The following is a 21,500-nucleotide window of genomic DNA, read 5'->3' as shown; positions in this document are numbered from 1 at the left end:
AGAAATTGTTGCAAATTTATGAAAAACTGAAATATCACATTTACATAAGTAAAAGACCCATTACTCGATGATTACAGCCTCGAGTCTTCTTGGGTATGACTTTACAAGCTTGGCACACCTGTATTTGGGGAGTTTCCCCCATTCTTCTCTGCAGATCCTCTCAAGCTCTGTCAGGTTGGATTGAGGGCATTGCTGCACAGCTATTTTCAGGTCTTTCCAGAGATGTTTGATCTGGTTCAAGTGCGGGCTCTGGCCGGGCCACTAAAGGACATTCAGAGACTTGTTTCCGAAGCCACTCCTGCGTTGTCTTGGCTGTGTGCTTAGGGTCGTTGTCCTGTTGGAAGGTGAACTTTTGCCCCAGTCTGAGGTCCTGAGCGCTCTGGAGCAGTTTTTCCATCAAGGATCTGTCTGTACTTTGCTCTGTTTATCTTTCCCTCGATCCTGACTAGTCTCCCACTCCCTGCGGCTGAAAAACATCCCCACAGCATGATGCTGCCACCATCATGCTTCACAGTAGTGATGATATTGGCCAGGTGTGAGCGGTGCCTGGTTTCCTCCAGACGTGACTCTTGGCATTCAGGCCAAAGAGTTCAATCTTGGTTTCATTAAACCAGGGAATCTTGTTTCTCATGGTCTGAGAGTCCCTTATGTGCTTTCTTTCTAGGCACTCTACCGTAAAGGCCTGATTGGTGGAGTGCTGCAGAGATGGTTGTCCTTCTGGAAGGTTCTCTCATCTCCACAGAGGAACTCTGGAGCTCTGTCAGAGTGACCATCAGGTTCTTGGTCACCTTCCTGACCAAGGCCCTTCTCCCCCATTTGCTCAGTTTAGCCAGGTGGCCAGCTCTAGGAAGAGTCTTGGTGGTTCCAAACTTCTGTGTTCTTGGGGACCTTCAATGCTCCAGAAATGTGTTGGTACCCTTTCCAAGATCTGTGCCTCGACACAATCCTGTCTTGGAGCTCTACGGACAATTCCGTCGACCTCATGGATTGTTTTTGCTCTGACATAAACTGTCAACTGTGGGACCTTATATAGACAGGTGTGTGCCTTTCCAAATCATGTCCAATCAATTTAATTTACCACAGGTGGACTCCAATCAAGTTGTAGAAACATTTAAAGGATGATCAATGGAAGCAGGATGCACCTGAGCTCAATTTCGAGTCTCATAGCGAAGGGTCTGAATACTTATGTAAATAAGGTATTTCAGTTTTTTATTTTAATAGATTTGCAAAAATGTCTAAAAACCTGTTTTCACTTTGTCGTTATGGGGTATTGTGTGTAGATTGGTGAGGAAAAACATTAATTTAATCCATTTTAGAATAAGGCTGTAATGTAACAAAATGTGGAAAAGTGAAGGGGTCTGAGTACTTTCCGAATGCACTGTACATGCAATTTCGTCCTTGAAACATTTAATTTAAATTCTGTAGAATATCATTCATTCCTATGGAGGACTGCTCCTACCAATATGGCCGAAATGGCCGACCGCTGGCTTCAAAGCCTCTCACAGCATCAGCAATCCTGGGTTTATATGCATCATTGGGCCTAACAGGGGTTTGCCTTTTGCAGTTCCAGCATCATTACTTTGATCTAGTTCATGCAAACAGGAGCATGCTACCTGGGATTCATTTCATCTCAACTGAATAGTGTCTCTGGCTATATACAAGGTAATATTAGGGATTGATGGCGGTGGCCATAGAGGTACAGTACCTGTATAATATTATTATCCTAAGGCTCTGCCTATGTGCAGTATACACCAGGGTGTAGATCTCAGACTACTATCAAGGTATTAAAGGAAACTTTACAGAAGGTCATGCCTCGCTCAAGGGCATAGCGACAGTATTCTCACCTTTTCAGCTCCAGTATTCTAACTAGCAACCTTTTGGTTACTGGCCCAACGCTCTAACCTCAATGCTACCTGCCACCCGTGTTGTTCTTGATAAGTCCACGGATCTACTCCCTCCTCTCGTTCTCCATTGCTCTGATCTTCATCTCATAGCTGTGCTCTCTTTCGTTGCTCTTTATGAGGGTATCTCTAGTCTTTTCTATGTTCAGTCTCAGGTGCAACAGGTTCTGTCTTACCTTTCGGTGTTTCTCCAACTCCATCGCTTTTCTTTTCAGTATTGCCTTCTCTTTCTCATTCTCCTCCTTCATCCTTTCATTCTCGCCTTCCATTATCTCTCTCTCTGACTCTCTCTCACTCGCACTCTCTCTCGCTCTCTCACACTCTCTCTCACTCACTCTCTCTCTCCATATCTGTCTTCACCTTCTCTTCCACCTCAGTCTTTACCGCCTTCTCTCTCTTATCCTTCATTTCACCCCTCACTCTCTCGACCTCCTTCTTCTCCAATTTCACCTTCTCCACCTTCTTCTTAAACATGTTTTCTGTTTCAACTTTTTCATCACTCCTTCCAAATCTTCTCGGACTCTGTCGTTTATCTTTTCTGCCACAATCTTAATACACTCTCTGCATCTTAGGCTTCCATTTCTCCTCTATCACCTCCCTCGCCTGATCTACCTCCTTCTATTTTTTCTCCCCCTTCTCTGACGTCACCCTCCCTACCTCTATCTTCAGCTTCTCCCCCTTCTCTGACGTCACCCTCCCTACCTCTATCTTCAGCTTCTCCCCCTTCTCTGACGTCACCCTCCCTACCTCTATTTTCAGCTTCTCCCCCTTCTCTGACGTCAGCCTCCCTACCTCTATCTTCAGCTTCTCCCCCTTCTCTGACGTCACCCTCCCTACCTATATCTTCAGCTTCTCCCCCTTCTCTGACGTCACCCTCCCTACCTCTATCTTCAGCTTCTCCCCCTTCTCTGACGTCACCCTCCCTACCTATATCTTCAGCTTCTCCCCCTTCTCTGGCGTCACCCTCCCTACCTCTATCTTCAGCTTCTCCCCCTTCTCTGACGTCACCCTCCCTACCTCTATCTTCAGCTTCTCCCCCTTCTCTGGCGTCACCCTCCCTACCTCTATCTTCAGCTTCTCCCCCTTCTCTGACGTCACCCTCCCTACCTCTATCTTCAGCTTCTCCCCCCTTCTCTGGCGTCACCCTCCCTACCTCTATCTTCAGCTTCTCCCCCTTCTCTGACGTCACCCTCCCTACCTCTATCTTCAGCTTCTCCCCCTTCTCTGACGTCACCCTCCCTACCTCTATCTTCAGCTTCTCCCCCTTCTCTGGCGTCACCCTCCCTACCTCTATCTTCAGCTTCTCCCCCTTCTCTGACGTCACCCTCCCTACCTCTATCTTCAGCTTCTCCCCCTTCTCTGACGTCACCCTCCCTACCTCTATCTTCAGCTTCTCCCCCTTCTCTGACGTCACCCTCCCTACCTCTATCTTCAGCTTCTCCCCCTTCTCTGACGTCCCCCTCCCTACCTCTATCTTCAGCTTCTCCCCCTTCTCTGACGTCACCCTCCCTACCTCTATCTTCAGCTTCTCCCCCTTCTCTGACGTCACCCTCCCTACCTCTATCTTCAGCTTCTCCCCCTTCTCTGACGTCACCCTCCCTACCTCTATCTTCAGCTTCTCCCCCTTCTCTGACGTCACCCTCCCTACCTCTATCTTCAGCTTCTCCCCCTTCTCTGACGTCACCCTCCCTACCTCTATCTTCAGCTTCTCCCCCTTCTCTGGCGTCACCCTCCCTACCTCTATCTCAGCTTCTCCCCCTTCTCTGGCGTCACCCTCCCTACCTCTATCTTCAGCTTCTCCCCCTTCTCTGACGTCACCCTCCCTACCTCTATCTTCAGCTTCTCCCCCTTCTCTGACGTCACCCTCCCTACCTCTATCTTCAGCTTCTCCCCCTTCTCTGACGTCACCCTCCCTACCTCTATCTTCAGCTTCTCCCCCTTCTCTGACGTCACCCTCCCTACCTCTATCTTCAGCATCTCCCCCTTCTCTGGCGTCACCCTCCCTACCTCTATCTTCAGCTTCTCCCCCTTCTCTGACGTCACCCTCCCTACCTCTATCTTCAGCTTCTCCCCCTTCTCTGACGTCACCCTCCCTACCTCTATCTTCAGCTTCTCCCCCTTCTCTGACGTCACCCTCCCTACCTCTATCTTCAGCTTCTCCCCCTTCTCTGACGTCACCCTCCCTACCTCTATCTTCAGCTTCTCCCCCTTCTCTGACGTCACCCTCCCTACCTCTATCTTCAGCTTCTCCCCCTTCTCTGACGTCACCCTCCCTACCTCTATCTTCAGCTTCTCCCCCTTCTCTTCCTTCCGCTCCTCATACTCCTCCCTCTTTCTCTCTGCTTTTTCCTCCCTCTTTTGTCTTCTCTTCCACATCTATTTTCATTCTGTCCCATTTCCTTCTCTGTTTTTAATCATCTCTCCTGTTCTTGCTGTCTTCTTCAGTCTTTCATCCACCTCCACTTTCAACTGTTCCACTATCTTATTCTTCCTCTCCAACTTCTCTTTCTCCTTTTCCAACTTTCTCCAACGTTTCCAGGTTCTTACTCTTTTTCTCCAGTTTCTCCATCTTAGTATTTGGTAGTTTATTCAGGTGCCTTATTACTATTTTAAACTGGTTACCAACGTAATTACAGCAGTAAAAATACATGTTTTGTCATACCTGTGGTATACGGTCTGATATACCACGGCTTTCAGCCAATCAGCATTCAGGGCTCGAACCACCCAGTTTATAATATCCCATATATTGCATCCTTTGCTACTAGTGTTACAGTTGCTTTGTCGAAGCAGGTCCTGATATCCTAATCCTGACAGCATTCTTGAATCCTGATATCCTAATCCTGACAGCATTCTTGAATCCTGATATCCTATTCCTGACAGCATTCTTGAATCCTGATATCCTATTCCTGACAGCATTCTTGAATCCTGATATCCTAATCCTGACAGCATTCTTGAATCCTGGTATCCTAACCCTGACAGCATTCTTGAATCCTGGTATCCTAACCCTGACAGCATTCTTGAATCCTGGTATCCTAACCCTGACAGCATTCTTGAATCCTGGTATCCTAACCCTGACAGCATTCTTGAATCCTGATATCCTAATCTCACAGCACCAATTGTTCTGTAAACACCAGAGAGAATCTCACAACATCAGGAACCATCTGTGTCATTGGTTGATAATCATGTGACTCATAGATGCTGCTGAAAGCAAGTGAAATGCAATAATCATGTGGAGTTTCACCCAAGTCGTTAACTCCTGCTCATCTCCGCTGGCATGAACAGAGCCACATATCATATTGTATGGAGTTGCACCTAAGTTTCACCCCTGCTATGTTCCCCTGACATAAATGCAGCAACCTTGAATCATGTGGAGTTGCACCTATCCAGACCCTCGTGTTTCATCCATCCTCCTCCCGCTTCTTCACTTCTTTGTCTTCCTTGTTCACCCTCTGGATCTCCTCCACCACCACATCTCTCTGCCTTGCCACCTCCTTCTCCTTCCTCTCTACCTCCTCCCTCTTCTTCACTTCTTTGTCTTCCTTCCTCACCCTCTGGATCTCATCTCTCTGCCTTGCCACCTCCTTCTCCTTCCTCTCTACCTCCTCCATCCTTGTCTTAATTTCTTCCTTTGCACTCTCATCACCTTTCTCCTTTATTTTCACCATCTCTCCCTCCTTTTGTATTTTCTCCAGCAGTTTATAGAGAATATTCAGTGTCTTCATGCATTTCTGCATCTACACTCTCCTTTACTCTCTATCTCCCTTTCCATTTCTCTCCTCTAGCCCTCTCTCTCTCTCCATCTGAGGAGCAGGCTGGGAGAGAAAAGACATCTAGTGAAATGTGAGCTGCTCACCAGGGTTGCTGGCAGACGGCACCACCTGCTGTTGTCCACACTGAACCCCAACACTGTTCCAGGAGCACTGTACTGAGGATGGGTGTGTTAGATACCCCCCCAATTTTTTTTTGTATATATATTTATGAATCAATAAGTCAAACTATTCAACCCAACCAACCAATCAGTCAGTCAATTAACCCAACCAATTAATCAGTCAGTCAATTAACCCAACCAATTAATCAGTCAGTCAATTAACCCAACCAATTAAGCAGTCAGTCAATTAACCCAACCAATTAATCTCTGTTTGTGAGAGACACAAACACATGCTGCCGGTTGCTATTCTATTCTTTTATATGATATTCAGCCCAGATCAGTCTAGTCCACTTCAGTCTAGTCCAGTCTAGGCAGTTAAAATGAATCCCCATTATTGACTAACAGTAAAACAGATCTAGTCAGATTTAATCACACTTGCTAACAGAGGGGGCATTGTATAACTTTATAACAGTTAGCCAGATTGTTTAAGAAAATAGCCCACACATGGCCACTTGATTAGCACAAAAAAATAAAATAAAAAGTATGAAAATGTATGGATTCACTATTGTAAGTCGCTGCAGATAAGAGTATCTGCTAAAATGACTAAACATTTTTTTAAAGATTAGGCTACAGATTATTTTTCAGAGCACAAGGATCATCTGTTGTTCTCTCTCTGGGTTTTCAGGTCAGTGGGGAAAAAAATAGATGGGGGAAAAAAAGGAAAGAAATTAAATATCTATACATTTCCAACTGATGAGGTCAAGTATCTAGACTCGGGTGTCACTCAGGCCAATAGGTTGCTGATAGGTTTGTGTTTTGCTCTTCATCAAGAGTTCAGCGGAAGTGACTGAGAAATCAAATTATGATGCTCCAGAATGGTGGCCACAGAGTGCTGGTCACAGCTAGATTGAGATTATATTTCTATGTTTCTGGTACTGTCACATTGCCTAGGCCTGTGCTACACCAGTAATTCACCTATGCTTTGCCAAATGTGTCATTACTTTACTTACATGATTTGTGAAGTGTTTATGTAGGCCTTATAAAGGGCCGATGAACCATATAAAGGGTTTATGAACCGTAACATCACGTTACCATCGCTGGTGACCAACACCCCAGCCAGCGGCAGCATTATGCTGCTGTAGTAGGCTATGTAATGAGATTTCTGACAGTAGAGGACACTCTATGCATTTGAATCCTTATGCCATTGACTGCTTGAGACATGGAAGCCCGCTTGAAACATTATATCTGGAAAAATAGGCCTAAATCCCTCAAATCATTTAACACCAGGAATGTATGTGTGTGTATTAAATCTGCAGTCTGATGCACAGCTGCAAGGTCCATAAGGCCTCTGCATACACACAATCCAGCTGTGTTGGAATAGACAGTGCCAAAGAAGGCAGTGAGGACACAGGGAGGACTGAGAATGCAGTGAAAATGCAGATTATGTTGAAAAGTCCCCGCTCAACAGCCAGCACAAGTTTGAGTAGGCCTATATGATGTCTAGGGACACATAGCTCTGATTACAGTTAAGCCATTTCACCCACACATCTCAGCTGTGACCAGACCATTGGGTCCAGCTGCAGACCTCATCTCTCAGGCCCCCTCTCTATACTGCCACCTACTGAAGACCTCATCTCTCAGGCCCCCTGTCTATATTGCCACCCACTGGACACCTCATCTCTTAGGCCCCCTCTCATCTCTCAGGCCCCTCTCATCTCTCAGGCCCCTCTCTATACTGCCACTTACTGGAGACCTTACCCCTCAGGCCCCTCTCATCTCTTAGGCACCTCTCTATACTGCCACCCACTGGACACCTCATCTCTCAGGCCCCTCTCATCTCTCGGTCCCCTCTCATCTCTCGGTCCCCTCTCATCTCTCAGGCCCCTCTCATCTCTCAGGCCCCACTCATCTCTTAGGTCCTCTCTCATCTCTCAGGCCCCTCTCCCCCTCTCCAACGCCAGAGTAAACGTCACCTTCAGGCATGGCACATGAGACGGTAGCGGAAGACTTCTTTCTGTTCAAAGGAAAACTCCACCGACAAACTATCTTTTGTTTGTTTCATTAGTCCATATGATGCAAAATCCATCATACTGGCTGTATTTCTGTATTTTGAAAGTTATATATCTTGAAAACTTCATTGCTAACATGCAAAACATTTTGGGACAATCTCAACAATGGACTAATGAAACAAATACCAAAAGATAGTTTTCGGGTGGATTCATGAAATGAAATATATGCATTCACTACTGTAAGTTGCTCTGGATAAGAGCGTCTGCTAAATGACTAAAATGTAAATGTGATAAACGCAATGGTTCATTGGATCAATCTAAAACTTTGAACATACACTGCTGCCATCTAGTGGCCAAAATCTACATTGGGCTGGTATAATACATGGCCTTTCTCTAGCGTTTCAAAAATGATGTTACAAAAAATGATTTTTTTTCCCTTTGTATTATCTTTTACCAGATCTAATGTGTTGTATTCTCCTACAATCATTTCACATTTCCACAAACTTCAAAGTGTTTCCTTTCAAATGGTATCAAGAATATGTAAATACTTGCTTCAGGTCCTGAGCTACAGGCAGTTAGATTTGGGTATGTCATTTTAGGCAAAAATTTGAAAAAAAGGACTGGATCCTTAATTAAAAGGGGTTATTTGAAAAATAACTGATAGGGGTTCCCCCACAGTTTCAATTTGAAGAACCCCTAAAGGATACTCCAGGAACCTTTTCTTTTTAGATTGTAGTAGAGCGCAGGCAGTTTTTGATTCGTTTGAGTTTGGAAAAGGGGCGCTCTCCACTTGCCACTATCACAGGGTGTGTGAGGCAAACTCTCAGGGCAACAAAGGCATTGGGGTACAAGGAGGCCATTTGGTTTCTGGAGATGTGCTCCAATGCGTCGATTGGTTCAGCCTCAAGACTTTGAGCTAATCGCAGAAATATTTTGTGTCGATGTCCTTGGAAGCTATTTCCAGTTTTGCGCAGTCCCTGGTAAGCGTCGCAATGACCATGCCTTTGATGGTAGGGATGTACAGGATGCTGAAAACACTTCTGTGCTCCTCAAACTGCATAAAGCGCTTGTTGATGGACTGGATAGCAGAATCAAGAATCTGATTTTAAAAAATGCACTTTGAATTTTTGCTGAGGGTCAGTCACATGCTCATCCTCTACCTCGTAGCCAAACAGACTCCACTTCTTCCTTGGACAAACCGCGGGCTGCGCTGGGAAACAGGGCTGAATACCCACTCTTTTGCGCTTGCTACATCGAAGCGTTAGTCTTGGAGAAATACCCTAGTTGAGTTGAATTGAGCCACTGCTTGTGACAGGTTAAAACACTGCAGAGGTAGGCCTATGGATGCGCAGTGTAATAACATCTGAGCCGTCTATGTCCAATATGAACTGGGTGAGGGGAGCTGTCAGCCTTTTCATATTTCCAATCTATGCTACGCACCAGCCTCTATGACCAGAACCATGTCATGTGCACGAGAGGAGAGATTCTTTCGGCAGTCAGTCAGAAATGTTGACATAGAACCTACTGTCTTGAAGAGAAAGGTAGGCTTAGTTAAAATATATAATTCCCGGCAGGAGTAATCTAGAACCCATCTTCCAGGATTGCCATAGGACTGAACTCTCTGTTAGACAGGATTATTGTCATCATCCAACATAATTCATAATATTTCAATAATGCAAAATATGTTTAAATTCATTGTCTCCCAAGTAGAATGAAATAAACAAGTAAGTTAAACAAATTGGGATAGTGACCCGAGCAGCATTCCATGAACTAAAATGCATAAATAATCATATGAAGCAGCAACAATAGGCTATTTCTATTCAGGTAGACAAATCAAAATGAAGTTTAAAAAAATGGCTGCTACTGTGACCCATAGAATGAGGAAGTAGTCAGGAGCCAATTGAAAGAGGGGGTTCGTTTTCCCTGGGCGGTTCATCAGAGGGGCCTGCGAGATGAGGGGAAGGGCCTGAGAGATGAGGTCTCCAGTAGGTGGCAGTATAGAGAGGGGCTTGAGAGATGAGGGTCCTGAAAGATGAGGTCTGCAGCTAGAGTCTCCTGGACCAGTGAGGAAACTGGGGGCTGCCAGTTTGGCTTGTGGACAGACAACATGTCTTCTTCTCACGCTATCTGAGGGAATGTGAGCCTTTGAGTGTTACAAATAAAGCTCAATATCAATAACCTACTGAACACGTAGGACCACAAGAAAAGGCTACATTTTAGTTGAACACAAATCAAGCATCAATAAACCAAACAAGTCAAACGTAGCTTACCTATTTGCAAAAAGCAGATCCAAACATATAGCATTAGAGCCAACTAAAATAGTGAGGTTGACTGTTCAAATTAGAAAAGCGAATACTTGTAGCAGGCTATAGGCTACAGAATCTTCCCACGGGAGAAAAACGCTCAGGGAAAAAAGCGCCTTTGTTCAGGCAACAATGACACGTGGGCGATGTTGAATTTGGACAGTTTAGCCCTTGCAGTCCGCCCACTCAATAGAGAAAATATTGACAGTGTTATGGATGACGAAGTGGGTGGCCCCCCTCATCCACCAATTGTATTTTATGGCAACTCGAGATCAATTCAGACCTGTCGTTGAACAAAGACATATCATGGCCGCATCAAACAGCCGACGAGACGTCCAGTCAAAGTTATGGGTCCCAATGATTGTTATTGTCGTGGTTGTACTGCAAGTCGCTTCGACAACTGGACTCCTCATCTTCTTGAACATGTCAGTTGCTCAGGTAAGGCGTTTTCTTTTACAAAACAGCTGATGTTCGCATGATAACCAGAAAACTTCTGTTTAGGCTCTTTTTTCCAGCTCACAGTTGGTTCTCCAGTCAGGAAAGTTATGCCAACACATTCAGAGTACATGCATAAAAACATGTATTAAGTATGTAGTTGCCTATATAGTCTTCTTGAGGTGATGCAACTCAGTCTGCCAATAAAATAACATTAATTAAGAGTATATGAACTAACTACCCTATATAAACCTGTTTCAAATACTCTAAAAAGCAGTATTCTAGCTACAGATAATACATACACATACAGTAGGCTACATTATTCTTCACCTCCTAATCAGAACTATAATGAGTACTTATCCAGACAGTACACTTTCCCATTTAGATTGTATGATACCTGCTGATTAAAAGTGGAATCTGTCTACATAAGGTATCAGTGAAGACGTTGGAATTGGATGTAGATTAATATGACTGTAATAATCAATGTAGTCTGCAGCTGTCAGGTCTAATCAGTGTACTAGTTACATGGGTCAAATTCTCCTCTTTCTGTACTGGCATGGGATTGTTTGTTACAATGATGGCAGAGCCTGTTAGCAGCACAAACAAAGAGCCAGTGAGTCACTAATATGAGTATGGGGTCGAAGAAACAAACCCAAATGAACCACATCCCTCAGGAAATAAAACACTCACATTGGAAGTAACAATTAAAGTTTATCAAACTGGTAGTCACCAGGCAAATACTAGTTGAGAGGGAAGGGATTTGTAGCTTACTGCAACTCAATGCTATGTCAAACTTTATCATAAGGCCTGACTAACAATGCATTAAGTATTGTACAAAGTTACAAAAGCTGCCAAGTTTAGAGTCAGCAAAGTTCTGTAGCGGTGTTGGCAATGGGGGCATGGAAAGGTGTTGTTTCACTTGCACCCAAGCAGAGCGATCAAATCATGTACATGACTGATCTTGTACTGCATTACTTATAATAACAAAAACAAGTTTCTGGGAATGTTTGCCATTTGTTGTTATCGTGTTGGAAAAAGTACAACTGCAGCAGTGTGACTAACAGCACACGTCAATACAGTTGAAGTCGGAAGTTTACATACACTTAGGTTGGATTCATTAAAACTCGTTTTTCAACCACTCCACACATTTCTTGTTAACAAACTAGAGTTTTGGCCAGTCGGTTAGGACATCTACTTTGTGCATGACACAAGTAATTTTTCCAACAATTGTTTACAGACAGATTATTTCACTTATAATTCACTGCATAACAATTCCAGTGGGTCAGAAGTTTACATACACTCAGTTGAATGTGCCTTTAAACAGCTTGGAGAATTCCAGAAAATGATGTCAAGGCTTTAGAAGCTTCTGATAGGCTAATTAACATAATTTGAGTCAATTGGAGGTGTACCTGTGGATGTATTTCAAGGCCTACTTTCAAACTCAGTGCCTCTTTGCTTGACATCATGGGAAAATCAAAAGAAATCAGCCAAGACCTCAGAAAAAAGTAATCCTTGGGAGCAAATGCCTGAAGGTACCACGTTCATCTGTACAAACAATAGTACGCAAGTATAAACACCATGGGACCACGCAGGCGTCATACCGCTCAGGAAGGAGACGCGTTCTCTCTCCTAGAGATGAACGTACTTTGGTGCGAAAAGTGCAAATCAATCCCAGAACAACAGCAAAGGACCTTGTGAAGATGCTGGAGGAAACAGGTACAAAAGTATCTATATCCACAGTAAAACGAGTCCTATATCGACATAACCTGAAAGGCCGCTCAGCAAGGAAGAAGCCACTGCTCCAAAACCGCCATAAAAAAGCCAGACTACGGTTTGCAACTGCACATGGGGACAAAGATCATACTTTTTGGAGAAATATCCTCTGGTCTGATGAAACAAAAATAGAACTGTTTGGCCATAATGACCATCATTATGTTTGGAGGAAAAAGGGGGAGGCTTGTAAGCTAAAGAACACCATCCCAAACGTGAAGCACGGGGGTAGCAGCATCATGATGTGGGGGTGATTTGCTGCAGGAGGGACTGGTGCACTTCACAAAATAGATGGCATCATGAGGCGGGAAAATTATGTGGATATATTGAAGCAAAATCTCAACACATCAGTCAGGAAGTATTTATATATAGTATATATAGTATTTATGAAAAGCTGCACGCTCTTTCTGGTCTGTGCCATCAAGCCTGTTAGTTAATCCTTTGAAAATAGAACAATAATATTTCAAAGAATTCAGATGTTATGGTGATACTAGGTCTATGTTTTTATGGGGGAAACCCAAAACAAAGTAGTTGCATCCTTGTCCTCTAATACAGATACAGACAAAGATACCTACTTATCCCTGTCCTGTGTGGGTTGTGCTGTGCAGGTGAGGAGTCAAGGGGTGGCTGAGGAGTTACGTTGCCTGGGGCTCCTTAATGCTCTGGAGAAAGACCAGGAGATACCGGAGTCTCTGGTTCAACTGTTTGGGGAGCCCTGCATCAAACTGGCCCAGGGAATAAGGGCCTATGTTACCAAGGTGGGTACCACCGGCTGTTTGATGCCGCCATGATGTATGTCTTTGTTCAACGACAGGTTTGAATTGATCTGAGACGTCAATTCAACATCTGTTCCACGTTGGTTCAGCGTAATTCCATTGAAATGACGAGGAAACATTGATTCAACCCGTAGATGAGGAGGGGAACACCCACTCCGTCATCCATAATGTGTTTGAGTCACCCACTCCGTCATCCATAATGTGTTTGAGTGGGAGGGCTGCAGGAGCTTAACTGTCAATGTCTCAGTTACACAGTCATCGATTTTTACATGAACGTTTGTTCATTTCAAACTATTGAAATACGGACCGATGTATGTGAAAGTACTACATACACATGGTTATGGAATTGTTAACAAGGGAGAGAGTTATTATAGCGTTCACTTTTGCCTTACTCATAACATGCTGTGTTGACGTTTCTGAACTCCGAGCTTAGTCCAGTGATGGAATTCTTCAGAACCTTACGTACAACAACTTCCTCTCTGATGCATCACCCTCATCAGCATGGTTGTTTAACCTCAGCTTAAATCCAAATATCAGACAGAGCTCCTCTCCAGATATGAGCTTTCCTCTTCCCATGGTCCACATTGCATCATACTCAATTCTCTAGTTTACTCTTACGAAAAACCACATGAATTTAATGTGATCACGTGATCTAAAAAAAAAGAAAAAAAGTGTTATTTATTTAACCTTTCTAGGCAAGTCAGTTAAGAACAAATTCTTGCAGCACTAATTAGGTAAGGCTGTGAGAATCATCCGTCATGGTCTCTTTCTGACATACACGTAAAAAATCAAACCAAACTTTCTTTGTCACACGTGCCGAATACAACAAGTATAGACTTTACCGTGAAATGCTTACTTACAAGCCCTTAACCAACAGTGCAGTTCAAGAAGAGTTAAGAAAATATTTACAGAGTAGACTAAAATAAAAAGTAACACAATAAGAATAACAATAACGAGGCTATATACAGGAGGCACCGGTACCAAGTCAGTGTGCGGGGGTACAGGCTAGTTGAGGTAATCTGTACATGTAGGTGGGGGTGAAGTGACTATACATAGATAACAAACAAACAAACAGCGAGTAGCAGCAGTGTACAAAAGGGAGGGGAGTCAGTCAATGTAAATTGCCCGGTTGCGATTTTATTAATTGTTCAGCAGTCTTATGGCTTGGGGGTAGAATCTGTTGAGGATCCTTTTGGTCCTAGACTTGGCGCTCCGGTACCGCTTGCCGTGCGGTAGCAGAGAAAACAGTCTATAACTTGGGTGACTGGAGTCTCTGACAATTTTATGGGCTTTCCTCTGACACCACCTTTTATATAGGTCCTGGATGGCAGGAAGCTACCATTCAAAAGTATGGAGTCACTTAGAAATGTCTGTGTTTTTGAAAAAAAGAAAGTCCATTAAAATAACATCAAATTGATCAGAAATACAGTGTAGACATTGTTAATGTTGTAAATGACTATTGTAGCTGGAAACGACAGATTTTTAATGGAATATCTACATAGGCATACAGAGGCCCATTATCAGCAACCATCACTCCTGTGTTCCAATGACACGTTGTGTTAGCTAATCCAAGTTTATAATTTTAAAAGGCTAATTGATCATTAGAAAACCCTTTTGCAATTATGTTAACACAGCTGAAAACTGGTGTTCTTATTAAAGAAGCAATAATACTGTCCTTCTTTCGACTAGTTGAGTATCTGGAGCATCAGCACTTATGGGTTCGATTACAGGCTCAAAATGGCCAGAAACAAAGAACTTTCTTCTGAAACTCGTCAGTCTATTCTTGTTCTGAGAAATGAAGACTATTCCATGCGAGAAATTGCCAAGAAACTGAAGATCTCGTACAATGCTGTGTACTACTCCCTTCACAGAACAGCACAAACTGGCTCTAACCAGAATAGAAAGAGAAGTGGGAGGCCCCGGTGCACAACTGAGCAATAGGACAAGTACATTTGATTGTCTAGTTTGAGAAGCAGACGCCTTACAAGTCCTCAACTGGCAGCTTCATTAAATAGTACCCGCAAAACACCAGTCTCAACGTCAACAGTGAAGGGTCGACTCCGGGATGCTTGCCTTCTAGGCAGGGTTGCAAAGAAAAAGCCATATCTCAGACTGGCCAATAAAAATAGAAGATTAAGATGGGCAAAAGAACACAGACACTGGACAGAGGAAGATTGGAAAAAAGTGTTATGGACAGGCTAATCTAAGTTTGAGGTGTTCGGATCACAAAAAAGAACATTTGTGAGACGCAGAAAAAAATTAAAGATGCTGGTGGAGTGCTTGATGCCATCTGTCAAGCATGGTGGAGGCAATGTGATGGTCTGGGGTGCTTTGGTGGTGGTAAAGTGGGAGATTTGTACAGGGTAAAAGGGATCTTGAAGAAGGAAGGCTATCACTTCATTTTGCAATGTCATGCCATACCCTGTGGATGGTGCTTAATTGGAGCCAATTTCCTCATACAACAGGACAATGACCCTAAGCACAGCTCCAAACTATGCAATAACTATTTAGAGAAGAAGCAGTCAGCTGGTATTCTGTCTATAATGGAGTGGCAGAGCACAGTCACTGGATCTCAACCCTATTGAGGTGTTGTGGGAGCAGCTTGACCGTATGGTATGTAAGAAGTGCCCATCAAGCCAATCCAACTTGTGGGAGGTGCTTCAGGAAGCATGGGGTGAAATCTCTTCAGATTACCTCAACAAATTGACAACTAGAATGCCAAAGGTCTGCAAGGCTGTAATTTCTGCAAATCGAGGATTCTTTGACGAAAGCAGTTTGAAGGACACAATTATTATTTCAATTAAAAATCATTATTTCTAACCTTGTCAAATTCTTGACTATATTTCTTATTCATTTTGCAACTAATTTCATGTATGTTTTCATGGAAAACAAGGACATTTCTAAGTGACCCCAAACTTTTGAACGGTAGTGTAGATCCTGATCACGGGGTGGGTGGGAGAAGCATTTGAGAGTGCATGGTGATTCATCTTCAAAGAGCACAGCTGTTTTTCATTATTTCAGTTGAAAAACCAATTGAGGCAGTCGCATATCTGGTCTGTCTCCTTGTGTTTTTCCATGAAATCTAGGGAGTGAGATAATTTACTGGGATGTGTCCAGGTCCCAATAAAATGTGTACCCTCTCGACTTTGTCAAAAGAGCTTGTAAATAAAAAATTGTGTTCAGCATGAAATTGGAATTACAAAGAATTGGATTGCTCAAGTAGAATGCTGCACTGCATGTCATAGATAGGCGGTTCTATACTCAATCCTACGCTGTGTGTTCACTATTGAGATCTATGCCACATCTTAAAAAGAGTTTTTGTCTTTCAGGTGACAGAAAATATTATTTCAAAACACGCTGTTCCAGGTAATCATTCAGTCATCATCATCTTATCTATCTAATATCCACTCCTGGTGCTACTGTTCTCTCACTGCTATGCTCCTTTTCAGAGCCCAGTGCCCAGCCCAGAACCAAGCCAGTCAGTTCTGAAGGGCATCAGAAGCCCTCTGCTCACCTCACACTCCGAGACAGTAGCTTACAGGGTATGGGAGACTAGTATGTTTGTGCTTGCTTGTTCTTTTGGTGGGACATTCACTTTTGTCAGTTGTTTTGATTTTGTTTAATCTAATGTAATCTAATGTTTTTATGCTGGGATAAATTTGCAGAATGTCAGTCAATTTCAACAGTATAGCTTTAAAAACACTGTACTAATATCAAACATCTGCAGTGTCAGATCTATACTTTTGGGGGCCCTAAGCAATTTGATTGGGGGGCACCCCAACTCACTGCAAATATTTTGGTGGCACCCCTGTTGACAGTGTAGTGAAGTATTTAAGTTTTAGTTCATTTCATGCAAATCTACACATTTTTCCATGGAACATAGGGAAAATATTGCAGTTTTAAATACGTTTTCTGCAATTCTACACATTTTGCCATGGATCGGAAAGAAAACCTTGCAATTCTACACATTCTTTAATGACTTATGCCATGTTAATATGATTAATGAGTGAGAATGACTTAGAAAATCAATGTGGGCCCGGTCGGTATTTGGCCGATTACTACAAGTTTTGATAGCTGGCTAGACTAACTACCAGTCTCAACATTGTTAGCTGACATGGCTAATTGAGTGACTGACATAACAAGAGAAACTGCTGATGCACAACCAAATGTTAAAAAATTACACATTGTGTATTCTACTATTCTTACTCTCAATTGTAAGTTGAGACCCTGACTAATTTCTTAAAAATATTTTTTTTTTTACGTTCGGGGGTCCGAAGCGACCGCTTATGCCGCTTATGCCTGGAACCAAACCTGAACATCATCTCTGAAACCAATTCACTGAAACTATGTCACAATTTCACATAAACCTCAGGCTTCACATACAGGGTGCTGTTTTCACATTCAGATCACCAGCAATCTCTCTGATCATGTATCCAGGAACGCAGTAATGTTGTCCTCATTAACAAATACGTAAGAATAGCTATACTTGGTTGTTGACTGAATTTTTGCTTGCCACTTTCTCTTTCTCCTATCCAATCCATCTTAATGCTGTTTCCCTGCTGCACAGATTTCGCCAAAGTTAAAGAAACCCATGCTAAAGGAATCCAATTACCTACAATGCCTTGCAAAAGTATTCATCCCCCTTGGCGTTTTTCCTATTTTGTTGCATTACAACCTGTAATTTAAATTGATTTTTATTTAGATTTCATGTAATGGACATACACAAAATAGTCAAAATTGGTGAAGTGAAAAAAATAACTTGTTTAAAATGTATTTATTTTTAAAACGGAAAAGTGGTGCGTGCATATGTATTCACCCCCGTTGCTATGAAGTCCCTAAATAAGATCTGGAAGCAACCAATTACCTTCAGAAGTCACATCATTAGTTAGATTGTACACAGGTGGACTTTATTTAAGTGTCACATGATCTGTCACATGATCTCAGTATATATGCACCTGTTCTGAAAGGCCCCAGATTCTGCAACACCACTAAGCAAGGGGCACCACCAAGCAAGCGGCACCATGAAGACCAAGGAGCTCTCCAAACAGGTCAGGGACAAAGTTGTGGAGAAGTACAGAATCAGGGTTGGGTTATAAAAAAACTTTTAACATCCCACGGAGCACCATTAAATCCATTATTAAAAAATGGAAAGAATATGGTACCACAACAAACCTGCCAAGAGAGGGCCGTCCACCAAAATTCCATAGACCAGGCAAGGAGGGCATTAATCAGAGAGGCAACAAAGATACCAAAGATAACCCTGAAGGAGCTGCAAAGCTCCACAGCGGAGATTGGAGTATCTGTCTATAGAACCACTTTAAGCTGTACACTCCACAGAGCTGGGCTTTACGGAAGAGTGGCCAGAAAAAAAACACTGCTTAAAGAAAGAAATAAGCAAACACATTTGGTGTTCACCAAAAGGCATGTGGGAGACTCCCCAAGCATATGGAAGAAGCTACTCTGATTTTTTTTTCCATCAAGGAAAACGCTGTCTGGCGCAAACCCAACACCTCATCACCCCAAGAACACCATCCCCACAGTAAAGCATGGTGGTGGCAGCATCATGCTGTGGGGATGTTTTTCATCGGCAGGGACTGGGAAACTGGTCAGAATTGAAGGAATGATGGGGCTAAATAGAGGGAATTTCTTGAGGGAAACCTGTTTGTCTTCCAAAGATTTGAGACTGGGACGGAGGTTCACCTTCCAGCAGGACAACGACCCTAAGCATACTGCTAAAGCAACATTTGAGTGGTTTAAGGGGAAACATTTAAATGTCTTGGAATGGCCTAGTCAAAGCCCAGACATCAATCCAATTGAGAATCTGTGGTATGACTTAAAGATTGCTGTACACCAGCGGAACCCATCCGACTTGAAGGAGCTGTAGTAGTTTTACCTTGAAGAATGGGCAAAAATCCCAGTGGCTAAATGTGCCAAGCTTATAGAGACATACCCCAAGAGACTTGCAGCTGTAATTGCTGCAAAAGGTGGCTCTACAAAGTATTGACTTTGGGGGGGGTGAATAGTGATGCACGCTCAAGTTTTCAGTTTCTTTGTCTTATTTCTTATTTGTTTCACAAGAGAAAATATTTTGTATCTTCAAAGTGATAGGCATGTTGTGTAAATCAAATGATACAACCCCCAAAAAATATATTTTAATTCCAGGTTGTAAGGCAACAAAATATGAAAAATGCCAAGGGGGGTGAATACTTTCGCATGCCACTGTATAGGCCGACTCATCTTTGAGTCTACAGTAGTAATGCTTTGAATGGACTGTCTGTATTGAAATATCTTCCTTTGTCCTCCTTATAGGCCCTATATCCCTGGCCTCTCAGAAAGACCTGCATCAGTCCTGCCGCCACCCGGTTCGGTCCTGGGGCAACCAGAGTTTCGGCTCCCATCTCCACAACATGACCCTGTCTCATGGACGCCTCCGCATTCCCCGGTCCGGACGTTATTACTTGTATGCCCAGGTGTACTTCCGCTACCCCTCCCTCACCCACGAGGGGGGTAACCACCATGGGGGCACCTCCAGCTACCAGCTGGTCCAGTGTGTTTACAAGAAGACGTCATACGCCAGACCCCTTCAGTTGCTGAAGGGGGTGGGCACCAAGTGCTGGGCGCCTGACACTGAGTATGCCCTCCTCTCTGTCTACCAGGGAGGCCTGTTTGAGCTGAGGGCCGGGGATGAGATATTTGTTTCTGTGTCGTCGCCTACAGCCGTGCACGCAGAGGACTCATCCAGCTATTTTGGGGCATTCCGATTTGACCCATGAGCATGGAGGTTAAGGAGGCAAAAAGCTCTCTCACACAAGAGAATACTAAACATGTACTGTACATAGACTACAAATCACCATGGTTCTGACATAGCCAGCCACAGACTGGTGCACAGGCCATTAATAAAACTGGCTCACAGATGGCTACATTAGAACTATATATTTGAATAGAGTGGTGCGGACTAATTGACATCCCGCTTTGGTACTGTAGCACAATCACAAATAAGAATCTAAAGCACTGAGAGGGATAGTGGAAATGCATAAGACTAAGGAATGTGTGAATTCTTCCATATACAGTATGGCATGCAGCACTACCAACTACAACTATAGCTGTGGTGTCCATATGTAACCACTCTTCAGCCCTGATCTCTCTAGACATACCGGTTGCTTCTCACAATGTACATGTTGCCCTAGGTCTGGGATTTCCAAGACTAGCTCTGATCTGACCTGTAACTTGCACTAAATTTGATTCCAATTTTAACATTTGTTTTTGATTTAAACAAGCACTCTTGCATCAGGGCGTTATTTTAGTGTTGAATGTACCTATTGAGAATATCATTACAAGCTCTGAGGGGCTGTAGTTTCATAACTATAGCTAATTATGGATGATTAACAAACAATGGGCTCCAGGGGTAAAAACAATGAATGGTGAAAGTTCTTCTTGATCCTGGCGTAATCTTCTAATTTGTACAAAATCTTATTTAATGGGCATCGGTAAGGCTCGAAGGGATTTTGGTAATGGCCCTTTTGGGATTCCTTCATTATACTGAGAATTATGTTATTTATTCCGTTTAGCATAGGGCGACTCACAATTGGCCCAGCGTCGTCCGAGTTAGGGGAGGGTTTGGCTGGGGGGGGCTTTACAAGTAGTCCATCATTGTAAATAAGAATTCTTAACCGACGTGCCTAGTTAAATAGTTAAATAAAATGGCAATGAACTGCTTTTTTCAGCAACAACTTTTGTTTGATCTATGCCGTGGGTGGAGGTATTACTGATTACTACAGTTAACCAGATACCAGTACTAGTCTCCACTGAGCATATGCATCAATTTAACGTCTGTTTGATTCAACCAGCGTGTGCCCAGTGGGACAGATTCAGCACTGGACAGTAACTTAGTACTACTGTAGACAACTAGCTAATAATACTATAATAATAAGTATATCGCAAACATCTAGCAACCCAGAGGTTGCTTGTTTGAATCTCATCACTGACAACTTTAGCATTTTAGCTAATTAGCAACTACTTACTTTTTTTTGTTGCATCTTTGCAACTACTTAGCATGTTGCCTAACTCTAACCCTAACCCGTTTAGCTAACCTTTCCCCTAACCCGTTTAGCTAACCTTTCCCCTAACCCGTTTAGCTAACCTTTCCCCTAACCCGTTTAGCTAACCTTTCCCCTAACCCTAACCCGTTTAGCTAACCTTTCCCCTAACCCTAACCCGTTTAGCTAACCTTTCCCCTAACTCTAACCCTAACCCGTTTAGCTAACCTTTCCCCTAACCCGTTTAGCTAACCTTTCCCCTAACCCTAACCCGTTTAGCTAACCTTTCCCCTAACCCTAACCCGTTTAGCTAACCTTTCCCCTAACCCTAACCTTAACCCAATAACCTAACCTTAACCCCTAGAGCTAATGTTAGCCAACTAGCTAACATTAGCGGAAGCC

General features: G+C 43.3%; 1 protein-coding gene across 1 annotated transcript; it reads left to right on the top strand.

Annotated features, from left to right (window-relative positions):
• The first annotated feature begins 10,060 nt into the window (after nucleotides 1-10,060).
• On the top strand, nucleotides 10,061-20,792 carry LOC115204478 (tumor necrosis factor ligand superfamily member 10). The gene is made up of 5 exons (XM_029770090.1): nucleotides 10,061-10,519; nucleotides 12,895-13,044; nucleotides 16,392-16,428; nucleotides 16,512-16,604; nucleotides 19,372-20,792. Exons 1-5 carry the CDS (start codon nucleotides 10,298-10,300, stop codon nucleotides 19,833-19,835), a joined length of 966 nt encoding a protein of 321 aa, XP_029625950.1. The 5' UTR covers nucleotides 10,061-10,297; the 3' UTR covers nucleotides 19,836-20,792.
• Nucleotides 20,793-21,500: the final 708 nt, after the last annotated feature.

This window comes from Salmo trutta, chromosome 12 (genome assembly GCF_901001165.1).
Source record: "Salmo trutta chromosome 12, fSalTru1.1, whole genome shotgun sequence".
NCBI classification, from domain to species: Eukaryota; Metazoa; Chordata; class Actinopteri; order Salmoniformes; family Salmonidae; genus Salmo; species Salmo trutta.
The sequence above is the reverse complement of the archived record's forward strand: the minus strand, read 5'-3'. Positions and strand labels throughout refer to the sequence as shown.